Here is a 12,720-nt window from a genome sequence, read left to right as displayed (position 1 = left end):
TGTAGGGTCGGCCAGAAAAAGCCAACTCGGATCACTTTTTTGCCTAGTGACCGAGCTCCCAAATGATTTCCACATATGCCACTATATACATCCTCCAAGACTTTCCTTATATTGGAGGTCGGGGCGCACTTTAAGAGGGGTGTTGAAATCCCTCTTTTGTATAAAATATTACAGACTAATGTATAATTTTGAGCCTCCTTTATGAGCTTTCTGGCTTTTTTTTGTCCTTAGGGAGTACGTCGAATTTGAAGTAGTTGACCATGGGGGTCATCCACCCTAAATTTTGATTAGATATGGTCATTACCTCTTCTTCCTTTGCTATGGATGGTGATTTCAGACTCTCTTGAATGAGACTTTTATTGTTTCTCTCTGGTTTGGTGCTGGCTAATTTTGAGAGGCCATCAACTCGGGCATTGGATTTTCGAGCTATATGTCGGACTTCAGTTCCTGAAAAGTGTGTCAGTTATTCTCGGGTCTCATCCAAGTACTTCTTTATAGTGGGGTCTTTAGCTTGATATGTGACATTAATTTGCGAAGTTATTACTTGCGAATCACTGAACACCACCACTTTTTCTGCTTCCACTTCTTTAGCCAGCTTCAAGCAAATAAGTATGGCTTCATACTATGCTTGATTGTTGGAAGCAGGAAACTCGAACCTTAAGGATAGCTCTATCTGAGTTCCTTGGTCGGTTTCTAGAATAACACCAGCTCCGCTTCCAGCCTTATTTGATGACCCATCTACATACAAACTCTATATAATTGGGTTTTTTGGGCTTTCGATGTATTCGACAATGAAGTTAGCAAAGTACTGAGACTTAATGGCTATCCGAGCTTCATACCTTAAGTCAAACTTGGACAACTCTACCGCCCATTGTAGCATCCGACCTGCCAAATTTGTCTTTTGTAGGATGTGTTCCATATGTTGATTAGTGCGGACTATAATGGTGTGAGCCTAGAAGTAAGACCGGAGCCTTCGATATGTAAGGATAAGGGCATAAGCAAACTTCTCTATCTTTTGATAGTTCAACTTGGCCACTTGTAGGGCTTTGCTGATGAAAATAGATGGGTTACTGCCTCTTTTCGTCTTCTCGGACCATGACTGAAGCTATAGCCCGGCTTCCAACTGACAAATATAGCACGAGCTCTTCCCCCTTTTTTAGGTCGGGTAAGTATAGGTGGTTGTCCCAAAAATGCCTTAAAGTCTTGAAAGACATGTTCGCATTCTGGGGTCCATTCAAATTGCTTCCCTTTTGTTAGGATTGAGTAGAGGGGAAGTGATTTTAGTGCCGATCCGGCTAAAAATTTGGATAGAGCAGCCAACCTTCCGTTTATCTTTGACACGAGTTGGGCTCTTCATGTTGAGTATAGCCTGGCATTTATCTGAGTTTGTTTCTAGTCCTCTTTGGGTTAACATAAACCCCAGGAACTTTCCAGCTTCTACTGCAAAAGTGCACTTTGAGGGATTTAACCTCATCTCATGCTTCCTTATAGTCGAGAATACCTCAGAGAGGTTGGACAGTAGTTTTGCGTCCTCTTGGGTCTTGACGAGCATGTTGTCCACATATACCTCCATGAGTTTTCCTATGTGAGCGGAAAACACCATATTCATCAATCGCTGGTATGTAACCCCTGTGTTCTTCAATCCAAAAGGCATTACTATGTAGCAATAGTTAGCCTTTGGAGTTATGAGCGAGGTCTTATCTTTATCCGGTTTATACACCGAGATTTGATTATACTCCGAGTAGGCATCCATAAAGAACAAGTATCTATAGCCTGATGCTGAGTCGACCAAAGCATCAATACTGGGGGAGTGGATAAGGTTCCTTAGCGCAGACTTTAATGAGGTCGGTGTAATCAACACACATTCTTCACTTTCCATTTTATTTTTTCACCAACACTACGTTAGCTAACCATAGTGGATATTTTACCTCCCACATAAACTCTGCCTCTAGCAAGGCTTGTACTTGTTCTTCTACGACCTGTGTTCGTTCTGGTCTGAGCTTCCTGCACTTCTACTGAATAGGTCAAGAGCCCGTATATACTGCAAGCTTATGGGGCATCAGGTCGGAGTTTATATCAGGTATGTCAAAAGCTTTCTAAGCGAAGAGATCGGAATTTTTCCTTAACCGTTGTACGAGTTGCTTCTTAAGCCTCCTTTTTATGTTTGCTCCTATGCTCGTTGTCTTGTCAGGGTAGTTTCCGATTTGCACTTCTTCCATTTTACCCTCAGGTTGGGGTCGCAATTCTTCAGAGTTCGGACTCTCCCTAGCTCAATGGTGTTAACCTCTTTTCCTCCTGGGTTGCCTTTCAAATTGAGGCTCTCATTGTAACATTTTTGAGTTAACTTTTGGTCCCCATTTACAGTAGCAATCCCTTCTGCTGTTGGAAACTTCATACAGAGGTGAGGAATAGAGACGACGGCTACAAGTCAGTTTAAAGGTAGTCCTACCTATTAAGGCATTGTAGGCCGAGGTTACATCGACTACATAGTAGTCGACTCTTAGTGTCTTTGATCGGATACTTTTTCCAAAAGTGGTGTACAATGAGATATAATTAAGGGGTCGGATCAGGGTATCTTCTAGTCCGAAGAGGTTGTCGGGGTATACCTTTAGATCCTTTTTTTCTAACCCGAGTTTGTTAAAAGTGGGTTTAAACAGAATATCAATCGAGCTACCTTGATCTATCAAAGTTCTGTGAAGGTTAGCATTTGCTAGGATCATGGTTATTACCACGGGATCATCATGTCCATGTAATATGACTTGAGCATCTTCTTTAGTGAAAGAGATAGTTGATAGGTCGATTAGTTGACTATCTTTCCTGACTTGATATACCTCCTTATGGTGTTTTTTTCGTGAGGATTTTGATATCCTTCCTCCTGCAAACCCACCATTGATCATGTGTATGTGTCTCTTCGAGGTGTTAGGAGGGCGTACAGGTCATCCTCCTTTTTCATTCCGTCTTCTCTTCCTTAATTCGTCAGATTTGTTGGCCAGGTATCTGTCAAGTCGGCCTTCTCTAACCAACTTTTTGATGACATTTTTTAAGTCATAACATTTGTTGGTGGAATGTCCATACAGCTTGTGGTTCTTGCAATATTCAGTCCGACTTCTAGCTTTCTTATGCTTAGTTGGAAGAGGAGGTGGGAGTTTCTCTGTGTGGTATATCTCGCGGTAAACATTCACTAGGAAAACCCTTAGACGGGTGTAGTTGTGGTACTTTTCGTGCTACTCTACACTTTGCTCATCTTTTTTCTTGGGTTCCCTTTCTTTATCCCGATTTTGGTAGTAGGGCCGGTTTGTTCAAGGGGAAGGTTCTCTGAGTCGGGAATTTTCTTCCATATTAATATATTTCTCTGCTCTTTCTTGAACTTCATTCAAAGAAGTTGGGTATCGTTTAGATATTGATTGGAAGAATGGTCCTTCTTTGAGGCCATTGACCAAACACATAATTATAGCTTCGATTGGCAGATTCTGGATCTCCAAATAGACTTTATTGAACATTTTCATGTAGTCAGGGAGGGTTTTTCTGACTTCTTGCTTTACTCCCAACAAGCTCGGGGCATACTTTGTTTTGTTCTTCTCGATAGAGAATTTGGTCAAGAATTTCCTAGTCAAGTCGTCGAAGCAGGTTATTGACCTGAGTGGCAAGTTATCAAACCACTTCATGGCCGCCTTGGTCAAAATAGTCGGGAAGACTTTGCAACGGGTGGTGTCAGAGGCGTTAGCCAGGTATATTCTACTTTTGAAGTTACTGAGATGGTGGCTCGGGTTGGATGTTCCGTCGTAGAAATCCATGTTAAAATTCCTGGGAACTTTTAGCCTTCATGATCTCTTCTGTGAACGGATCTTCTCCTCCCAGGGGACTTTCGTCACGCTCCGCTCGATTATTCCTCCTTTGTAGGTCACCTTCCAGTATCCGGAGCTTATCTTTTAGCTCATTCCATCGTCTTACTTCTCTTCACAACTCTCATTCTGCTTTCCGTTGTTGTTCAGCCTCGTGTTCAAGCTGTTGCAGCCAATCTCCTTAGCTATGAACCAGGTCTAAGATCTCGGTTGTATGAGGGCGGTCCTCACCTCGGGATGGTGGACCTTGAAATGGATCCTCATTGGTTGAGGATTTTCTGAGGTTCCTTCCTCGTGAGGGCCTTGGTGATGTGGTAGAGGAGGAAGCACGAGGGCCTGTCCTTCTGGCTGAGCTTCTTGCTCAAACTCAGATGCCGTGTGGCCGTCCTCATGCTTGCGATCCACCATTTGTCAAGGGTAGAATTCTAGGTCCCCAGCAACGGCGCCAATGTTTCGAGGGTTACCTGAAACGTTGATTTGGGCTTGAACGTGAGGTCCAGATCCCTTAGTATGACAGCGTCCAACTTCTTAAGTTAGCAAGGGCTTTAAGCAGGTTTTTAGTAGATTATAACGTGAGTTATACCTGGAGATTCCAGTGTACTTATAATAGAGCTAACCATCTTTGTTGGAGTAGTTCTAACTTTTCTAATAGATAACTATTTCTTTTATCTTGGGAGTCTATTAGGATCTCCCTTCTAGACGTAGCGGAGAAATATCGGGAGACAATTACTCGTTAGGTCAAGTAGAGCTGGTCTTTTTTGTTGATATACGACCTTTTTAAGAGGTCGGGCTTTACCGTAAATGGCCACTTTATTAGTGGGCCTTTTGTCTTATTGGGCCTGACTTTTATTTGTTGGGTCAGGATATGAACAGTTCTATTTGAACTAGCTGCTGCATATTTTCTTTTCAGGTATTTTTTTTATCATTCTATCACTCTATTTTTATTATTAAATTTGTATTTAATATTATATGTGGTATAGATTTAGATTCTATTTTTTTTTACATGTGGTTTTACATGTTTTTATATAATTTACTATTTTTTTATAGTTGTTAGAGTAAATTCTTAACCTCAATAAAAAGGAAAGAGTTCTAGTAAGAATAGTAAAACTAAAAAACAGTAACAGAATATACATGACATTCAATTTATATTTGTTTTCTATTTTTACCTACCATAACATACACAATAAAATATTAAACACTAAATATATAATAATTTTTTTGATATTGTCATTAAAATTATTGCCATCAAAATTATTGTCAATTAGAATTTTATGATTAAGTTATGTAAAATTAATATTTAATATTAAAAAATATTTGTTATTATTATTATTTTAATATTTATTTTTTTATATAAAAAATTATATTTTTTAAATTATTTATTCAAAAATTATAATTTTAAAATAAGTATTTTTATAATAAAAAATTTAAATAAATAAATTATTATTATTAAAAAATTTTATATTTTAATTTTTAAAAAAAAAATATTTAAGTTGTTTATCAACCGGCACCTAAAATACATAATCATAAATACAATGAAGCCTGCAGCAACTCATTTTGTTATTATTCAAACACATAATATACGTCAACATTGTCAATTATGTACACTACTGGCTGGAGCCTTGAAGCATCAACTTTTTGGAAAGTCTCGTACATTCCTACTCCATGTCTCTGTCAATTCTCCATGTGCTTCGAACAAAAATCAAGACTATGAGGGTAAAATATATTTTTATTTTATTTTATTTTATTTTTGTTTTTAAAATTTTAAATTTTATATTAAATATATTTTAATAATTAAATTTTTTAAAAACTTAGGATTAATTTAAAAATTTCTGAAACAAAATAAAATTTAAAAATATTTTAAAATTTTTTACAATTTTTAAAAAAAATATTTTTTATCCTTATTATTATTATTATTATTATTATTATTGCACCATTATAATTTTTTTTTCAACATGAACCTAACAAAAATTATAAAGTCCAAAAAATATTTGATTGATTGAATTATCGATTCTCCAGTGGTATACATACTCAAGTTGTAACCACAACCACTTGGATCTTAGAATCGTCACCTAACTTCAGATCGTGGTGGAATCAGCGGCAAGGTAGGCCAATATTTGAAGATGTTATTTATTTAATAATCTTATGTTGAGCCTCAACACTCTGACAAATATGACCATAACGTGGTCAACACAAGCGTACTGTTAATTATATATTGTTGAAGTTATTTTTAATAATTAGAAATGACATGACAAAATAATGATTCTTTCTTTTATTATTATCAAATAAATATATGGAAAAGTTTTAATCAATTGGGGAGGCGCTCAGCTCTCAATAACTTTCAACAACCCTCTGAAAAGAACCAACGGCGTGGATTAGACCTAACACAAGTTTTATCAATGGCCAGAACACAACTACACAACCTCACCTGCGGTCTCTCTGTCTTGTTTAATTAATTAATATGGTCAGAAAATCATATTCAAATGGTAATTTTCTTTCATTATATAAAAAAACTTGATAATTATTTATATGAAAATATCCCTACCGACAATAATAAGAAAGATAGATGTTATTGATGCTTAGTTTTTAATTCAGTAAAATTTACGTTTAGTTATTTTTATATAAAATTAATATTTAAAAATTATTAAATATTTTAATAAATTTGATTAAATACTCATTTAATAATTTTTAATAATTAATTTCATACGAAAAAAAATGTATGAGTCTTTATTTTTTAATATTCATTCATAAACTTGCATGTTTTTATGTTTATAAAAAGGTGAAAATTCAAGTGTGACTTACGTAAAATTGATAATTAATAGTCGTTAGATAATTTAACTAATTTGACTAAATTTTCATCTGATAACTTTCAATTATCAACTTCACGTAAAATCGACTGTCAATTTTCACATTATGAAAATATTGACCTCTAATAATGTTCTCGAACGTGTTGTGGAGCCAGTTGGGAGATGATTATTCTTTTCTTATACAATTCATGTGTCTCATATACACATAATTTTTCTACTATTATTTAGTCGGCGATGAAGCCACGCCACCGCAGTTTCTTTTTTTTTTTCTTCGCCGGTGCTAAAAGTTTGGTACTTCAGTTCAGACAAAATGAATTCTCTACTTTTTGGAAGTTTTCTTTCATTATATTTACTTTACGATGGCACGATACATTAGTAACGTGATTTATTTTTATTATTTAAAATTAAAAAAAAACTCATTTTTTTAATTAACAACTTTTTCTTTTCTACATTATTAATATTTATAATAACTAAATAAAATAAATAAAAAATCTCATTAATATTAAATTACTTAAAAATTCTCCAAATTTTTGTGCTACGCATGATGTCCTAGAAATACCAACAAAGTTTATAATAGTAATAATTTTAATGAGATCTCATCTAACGTATATACTTCATTATTCTAAGACATGGTCCTCACCATATATATCTTACAAGATCAAAGGGTGGCATTAACGTATGCAAGCTCATACATGCACCTGCTAATACTAATCCTATATAGAATATATCTAATAATTAACTTGACTAATTAATTAATCACACTAATAAGCTAAGCATTAGTATTGGTTCCGAATTTGGAGTAACTTTTTTCAGGAGCCAATGAACCAGACCGATACGGCGAGTGTTCTGTTCGTGGGTTCATGCCATTTACTGCATGCATTGATTTTTTTTATTCATCTATTTTGAGTCAAATGTAAGAGAAGTTTCGAGAAGTTTGATTTCATGTTACAAAATTGTGGTAGGTGTTCAATTTTACATCACTATTAACTATATAGCTTGGCTTCGTCCGGGTTTGAAACTTATTATAAGGCACATTATTGTATTCAGAAGACTGAATTTTATGATATTTATAATTTAGGATCTAATTTTTGCTTAATTTATTTTTTATAATAAAATTTGAATATTTAATAATTATTTATTTTTATATATTTAAAATTAAATATTAATTTTTTTTAATAAATTAGACAAATATTTTTAGATATCGTAATAATTATCATTCACAAATTAATATTCACCTTCTACAAGTGATTAAATCACGAACTTTTAAAGAAAAATAAATAAAAGTGCAAGTATATATTCAAAACAGTCCAGAGACACTTAATTGCATACTTTAAGTTTAATTGTTTCAAATACAATAGAGTTCTGAATCTTAATTATTTCGCTCAACTAGTCTCAAGTGCATCTCACAACCTAACCATTTCGATCAACTGTTGACTCTTTCATATAAATTAAATCAGGAGGGGCAAAATGCAGCTATGCCTTCTCTATCTGTTTTATCATATATAATATATATAATCAGCATTTTCACCGTTAACTCAATTTTTTTGCTTTCTCATTTTGGGCCCATTATTTAATGTTTAATTAAATTATAATTTAATAATTTTCAACTATCAACTTTATATAAAAATATTTCCACCGTAAATTTTTATTTTATTTAATTAGATCTATTTGGAGTTCCCTGAAACTGACTTATATATTACTCATTTGTAAATTGTAACTAATTATCCTAATAGTTTTAATTTTGTTACGACTAATTAAGCTATCTACCATGGAAATGGAAAAATTGGAATTACATGCATGCATGTATTGCTCATTGCTGAATGTACATGTGATGATGATGAAATAAATAAATACATACATATTCATACGATAAAAACATAGATAAATAACAAGGCCACGTAGATTATATTATTCATGTCAGCATTTATTTTTTTTTATAAAATATATATCATATCAATATTTTTATTAAAATATTTTTATAATTTAATAAAAATAAAAAATATTTTATAAAAAGACTTAAATATCTTTTTTTTATATTGAACAAAATCTATCTCTTTAAATTAATTAAATTTTAAAATTCAACTAACTTATAATTATAAATTTAAATAATTTAAAAAATAAAACAACATCTGATTATTCATGTGCAGTCAATCTCGTTAATACTCCTCCATAAACCCTTATTTCTGATATTCATTTATACGGAAAAAAAACACATCTAAAAAAAATTTAAAAGAACTGTTTTTCATCTTTTCTGAGTTTTTCTACATCTCTTTCAGAGAACATCTCTTTTTCAATTCTCAGATTGAAACTTTCTTTTCTCTCTCACACTAGCCCACTATAGTCTCTCTCAGTCACACTCGAGTCTCGTCTCAGTCACACTCGTCAGCGTTTCCACGTGTCGAGACCTTTCCTGGACTCCTCGTCGCCGGCAATAGAAACAATTCGTTGTGTCTTCTAATTTTGGGACTTCGCTGTCGCCGTAGACCGTAGTCCGTTGGTGAGTCCCTGCATTATCGTTTTTCCTATTTTGTCTTTTTTAGATTTTTTTTTCTTATATTTTGAGATGATGTTGAATTGTTAATCAATTAATTTATTTTATTTTTAATCTAAATGTTGCTGTAAATCATGAATGAAGTAGGATTTTTTGAATTTGGTGCTAAAAATATGCTAACTTTTGGGTTGATGAAAATTATCACTGAGTTGAATTTATTGTTTATTATCATAACCTTAAAATTGTTACTGTCTTACTAAAACAATCACCTAGTTAAATTTGTTGTTGCTGTAAATTATCTTTGGAGCTAAATTTTTTGTTGATAAAAATTATCAATGAATTGAATTTGTTGCTGTAATAATAAACTTGTTAAAAAAAATGCTGACGTGAATGAATTTATCCACATTTTTATCATATCGATATGTATAAATTTATCATCGTACCAAAACGAACACCTATATATATATATATATATATATATATATATATATATAACACCTATATATATATATATATATATATATATTATATATATATATATATATATATATGTTAAAGAGCGTACTGATGATATCGTATGAGGTTATATATATATATATAACACCTATATATATATATATATATATATATATATATATATATATATATATATATATATATATATATATATGTTAAGAGCGTACTGATGATATCGTATGAGGTTAAGTAGAATTACTAATTTAATATGACATCTCTTATTAAACTCGATACTGATGTATATCTTTGCAATACATGAAATATAACTTGACAGAAAAGTTTATATTTAACTTAAAATTGAATCCCATCAAGTTAAATAAAGTTTCCAAGTGCAAATTAAAATTATAAATATGAGAGAAAGGGAAGAAAAGAGAATGAGAATCCGAAATAAATGTTGAAAAAAATGAGTATAATTAACCATTTAAATTTGTGAATAATCTGTAGATAGATCTCTTAGCTTATACATGCATGGGCAATTAAATTGGATGCCCGGGCGTATGTATTTAATTTCCAATTTTGTGTTTGTCCTAAATAATTATTCTACTCCTTTCCAAAGAATTTCTATACAATTTTTGAAATAATTAAGCAAAAGCCGGGTATGCAGAAGCCAAATTGGTAGGTATGCATGGAGAATTCTTCCATGCCTTAGCATGAATCTTGAGAATCTCCCTCGCCTTCTCCTTCGTCTTGCTTCCACTATCCACCTGAAGACTCAAGCACAGCTTCGCCACCACACCAAGCTTCAGCATCTCTTGAACAACCACCGGCGTCGCCGAGAATTTCGCCACGGACAAAAGAATCCTCACCGCCCTATCGTTCGCCATCGTCGAAACCCTAAGAATCTTCTTCGAAACAATGGCCAATCCCGCTCCATGGCTCAATAGCTCCGCTCTTCCCTCCGCACACTGGCAAAGCACCTCTAACAAAACTAGCATCATCTCGCAGGGCTTCCTCTCTTTAGTTTCAAGAAGAAGCTCCACGAGAACGGCAACTGTGCCGGCCTCTGCCGCTCTGATCCTGTTTCTCCCCCACGAAGAGATCTGGATCAGAGCGTGGAGGGCGGCTTTTGTTGCCTTGTGAGAAATCTGGTCCTTCAAAACCTGAACTAGCTCCACGAATAACTCGGTTCTTAAGTGAAGAAGGTGAACCGGTTCAGCCACCTCACACATTGATTTCAGCAAGAAAACTGCGTAAGCTCTTGAATCGTATGTTCCTTTCTGCAAAATCCTCGTTAGAGAATTCACAAACTCTCCGTTCTTGAATCCTATGAGATTCTTCAATCCAGCTTCGGATACATGAAGATTGTAGAGCATGCTTAGGGCTTCATCGGAAGGACTATTCTTCAAAGCTTCATCATCATCGTCGTCGTCGTGATGATCAGAAGAAGAACAATCGATGTTGTTGTTGACAACGGAAGCCAAGAAGTCAACGGCACCAGCAGCTTCCATGCACCTTTTGTTTGTTTCGCTTCCAGAAGCAATGGATTTGAGCTTTCTGAGACACTTGATCTGGTTGACGGTGGTGGAACGGGAAGCATCTTTGAGGAGCTTTGAGATCTGGTTTCTGTTGACCGGTGGTTTAGGTGTGGGAATCCTTTGGATGCCGTAGGAAGCGTTGATGGTACACCATGACTGAATCAATCGGCGAAGAGTGTGGTTTGGAGTTAGATCGGAGAAATCAGAAGAAGAGAGTTGTTGCTTGGTTACGGGGCAGGTGTTGTTCTTGGCGGAGAAGAGCCATGTCTCGATGCTCTCCCTGTCGTAGGTGATGCCGGTGGAGACGGTTACTGGATCCTTCATGATTTCAAGCGAGATTGGGCAGAGAAAGAACGGAGGAACGTCGATCTCGTTATCCATGGATCTGAATCTGAGGTGTGATCTGATTTAATTTGATTTGTTTTCTTTGTTGAGAGTTGAAACTTGAGTTGAGAGCTGAGAGTTGAGGAATGAGGAGAGAAGAGGAAGGAGAAGGGTATTTATAGTGGTAAGCGCGTGTTATGAACGTGGGGAAAGTCAAAACACGCAAAAAAGGGGGGAAGGATGGCATGAAGCGACTTTTCAAAAGAAAATAATGGAATGGAAGTGGTGAGTAGGAGTGGCTTTATTATTATTACTATAATATAACTTGGTCTGGTCGTAAACGCGAACGAGACAATGGATTCATGAATCAATAATAATAGCACATGCGCCAATGCACCCTTAATACCAAGGTTGAAAAAATCGAAATTTTACGTGAAATCGAAAAAGTAAATAAAAAACGTAAAACATAAAATTTTAACAAGATTTAAATTGTAAAATCGTCAGATTTAGTATAAATTTTGTAAAATCGATAAACTTATTTAAAATCGTAATATCAGAAAATTTTAAGAATTAAATCGAGATTCTATCTACCATGCTTAATACTACTGCTACTTGCTAATGCTAGCTCGCCTCTCTTATTTAACCCTCTTTTAATTTTGACTTTCTCCCTCCTTTCCCCCTTATCTTAAACGTTAATTTGACGGCTGGCCGACATATCATCAAATTGCACTTCGTTTACATTTTCGCAACTGCCAACTGGGAGCGTCTAAATAAATTACTTTAGTTTTACAAACCTTACCATTTATATATGTAACTGTCCATTATCATTACACATTTTATTATATATACTTCTATTCATTTATTATAATACAATCCTATTTTATATTATTATATAATTACTCATGGAAATCAACTTTTCATGAATATGGGTATAATATAAAATTTCAAAAGTATTTTAAATATTTAATTTAATTTAAATTTTTTTAATATTTAAAATAAATTATATTCTACTCTTATAGTTAATTTCTTTTTGTTTCCCTCTCTGAAAATATTGATTTAGGTCGTTTGTGATGTATTATGTTAATTGATATTATATTATTATTGGATTGTGTAAGGAAAGGGCGGCAATGGCTCTCCTAAAAATTATTTTTTTAAATTATATAAAAATTTTAATTTAATTCTTCTAAAATATTTAGTTTAGTTTTTTTATATTATAAAATTAATTTTTGTCCTTTTCTACAGTTTAGTCTAGTTCTACTCCTGATTGG

General features: G+C 33.9%; 1 protein-coding gene across 1 annotated transcript; it reads right to left on the bottom strand.

Moving 5' to 3' along the window:
- Positions 1-10,041: 10,041 nt before the first annotated feature.
- Positions 10,042-11,585, bottom strand: LOC130955963 (E3 ubiquitin-protein ligase PUB23-like). Its single transcript, XM_057882976.1, has one exon. The coding sequence runs from the start codon at positions 11,507-11,509 to the stop codon at positions 10,235-10,237; it is 1,275 nt and encodes a 424-aa protein (XP_057738959.1). The 5' UTR covers positions 11,510-11,585; the 3' UTR covers positions 10,042-10,234.
- Between the last annotated feature and the right edge of the window lie 1,135 nt (positions 11,586-12,720).

Source organism: Arachis stenosperma, chromosome 10 (genome assembly GCF_014773155.1).
Source record: "Arachis stenosperma cultivar V10309 chromosome 10, arast.V10309.gnm1.PFL2, whole genome shotgun sequence".
Lineage (NCBI taxonomy): Eukaryota > Viridiplantae > Streptophyta > Magnoliopsida > Fabales > Fabaceae > Arachis > Arachis stenosperma.
This window is presented reverse-complemented; position numbering and strand designations above follow the sequence as displayed.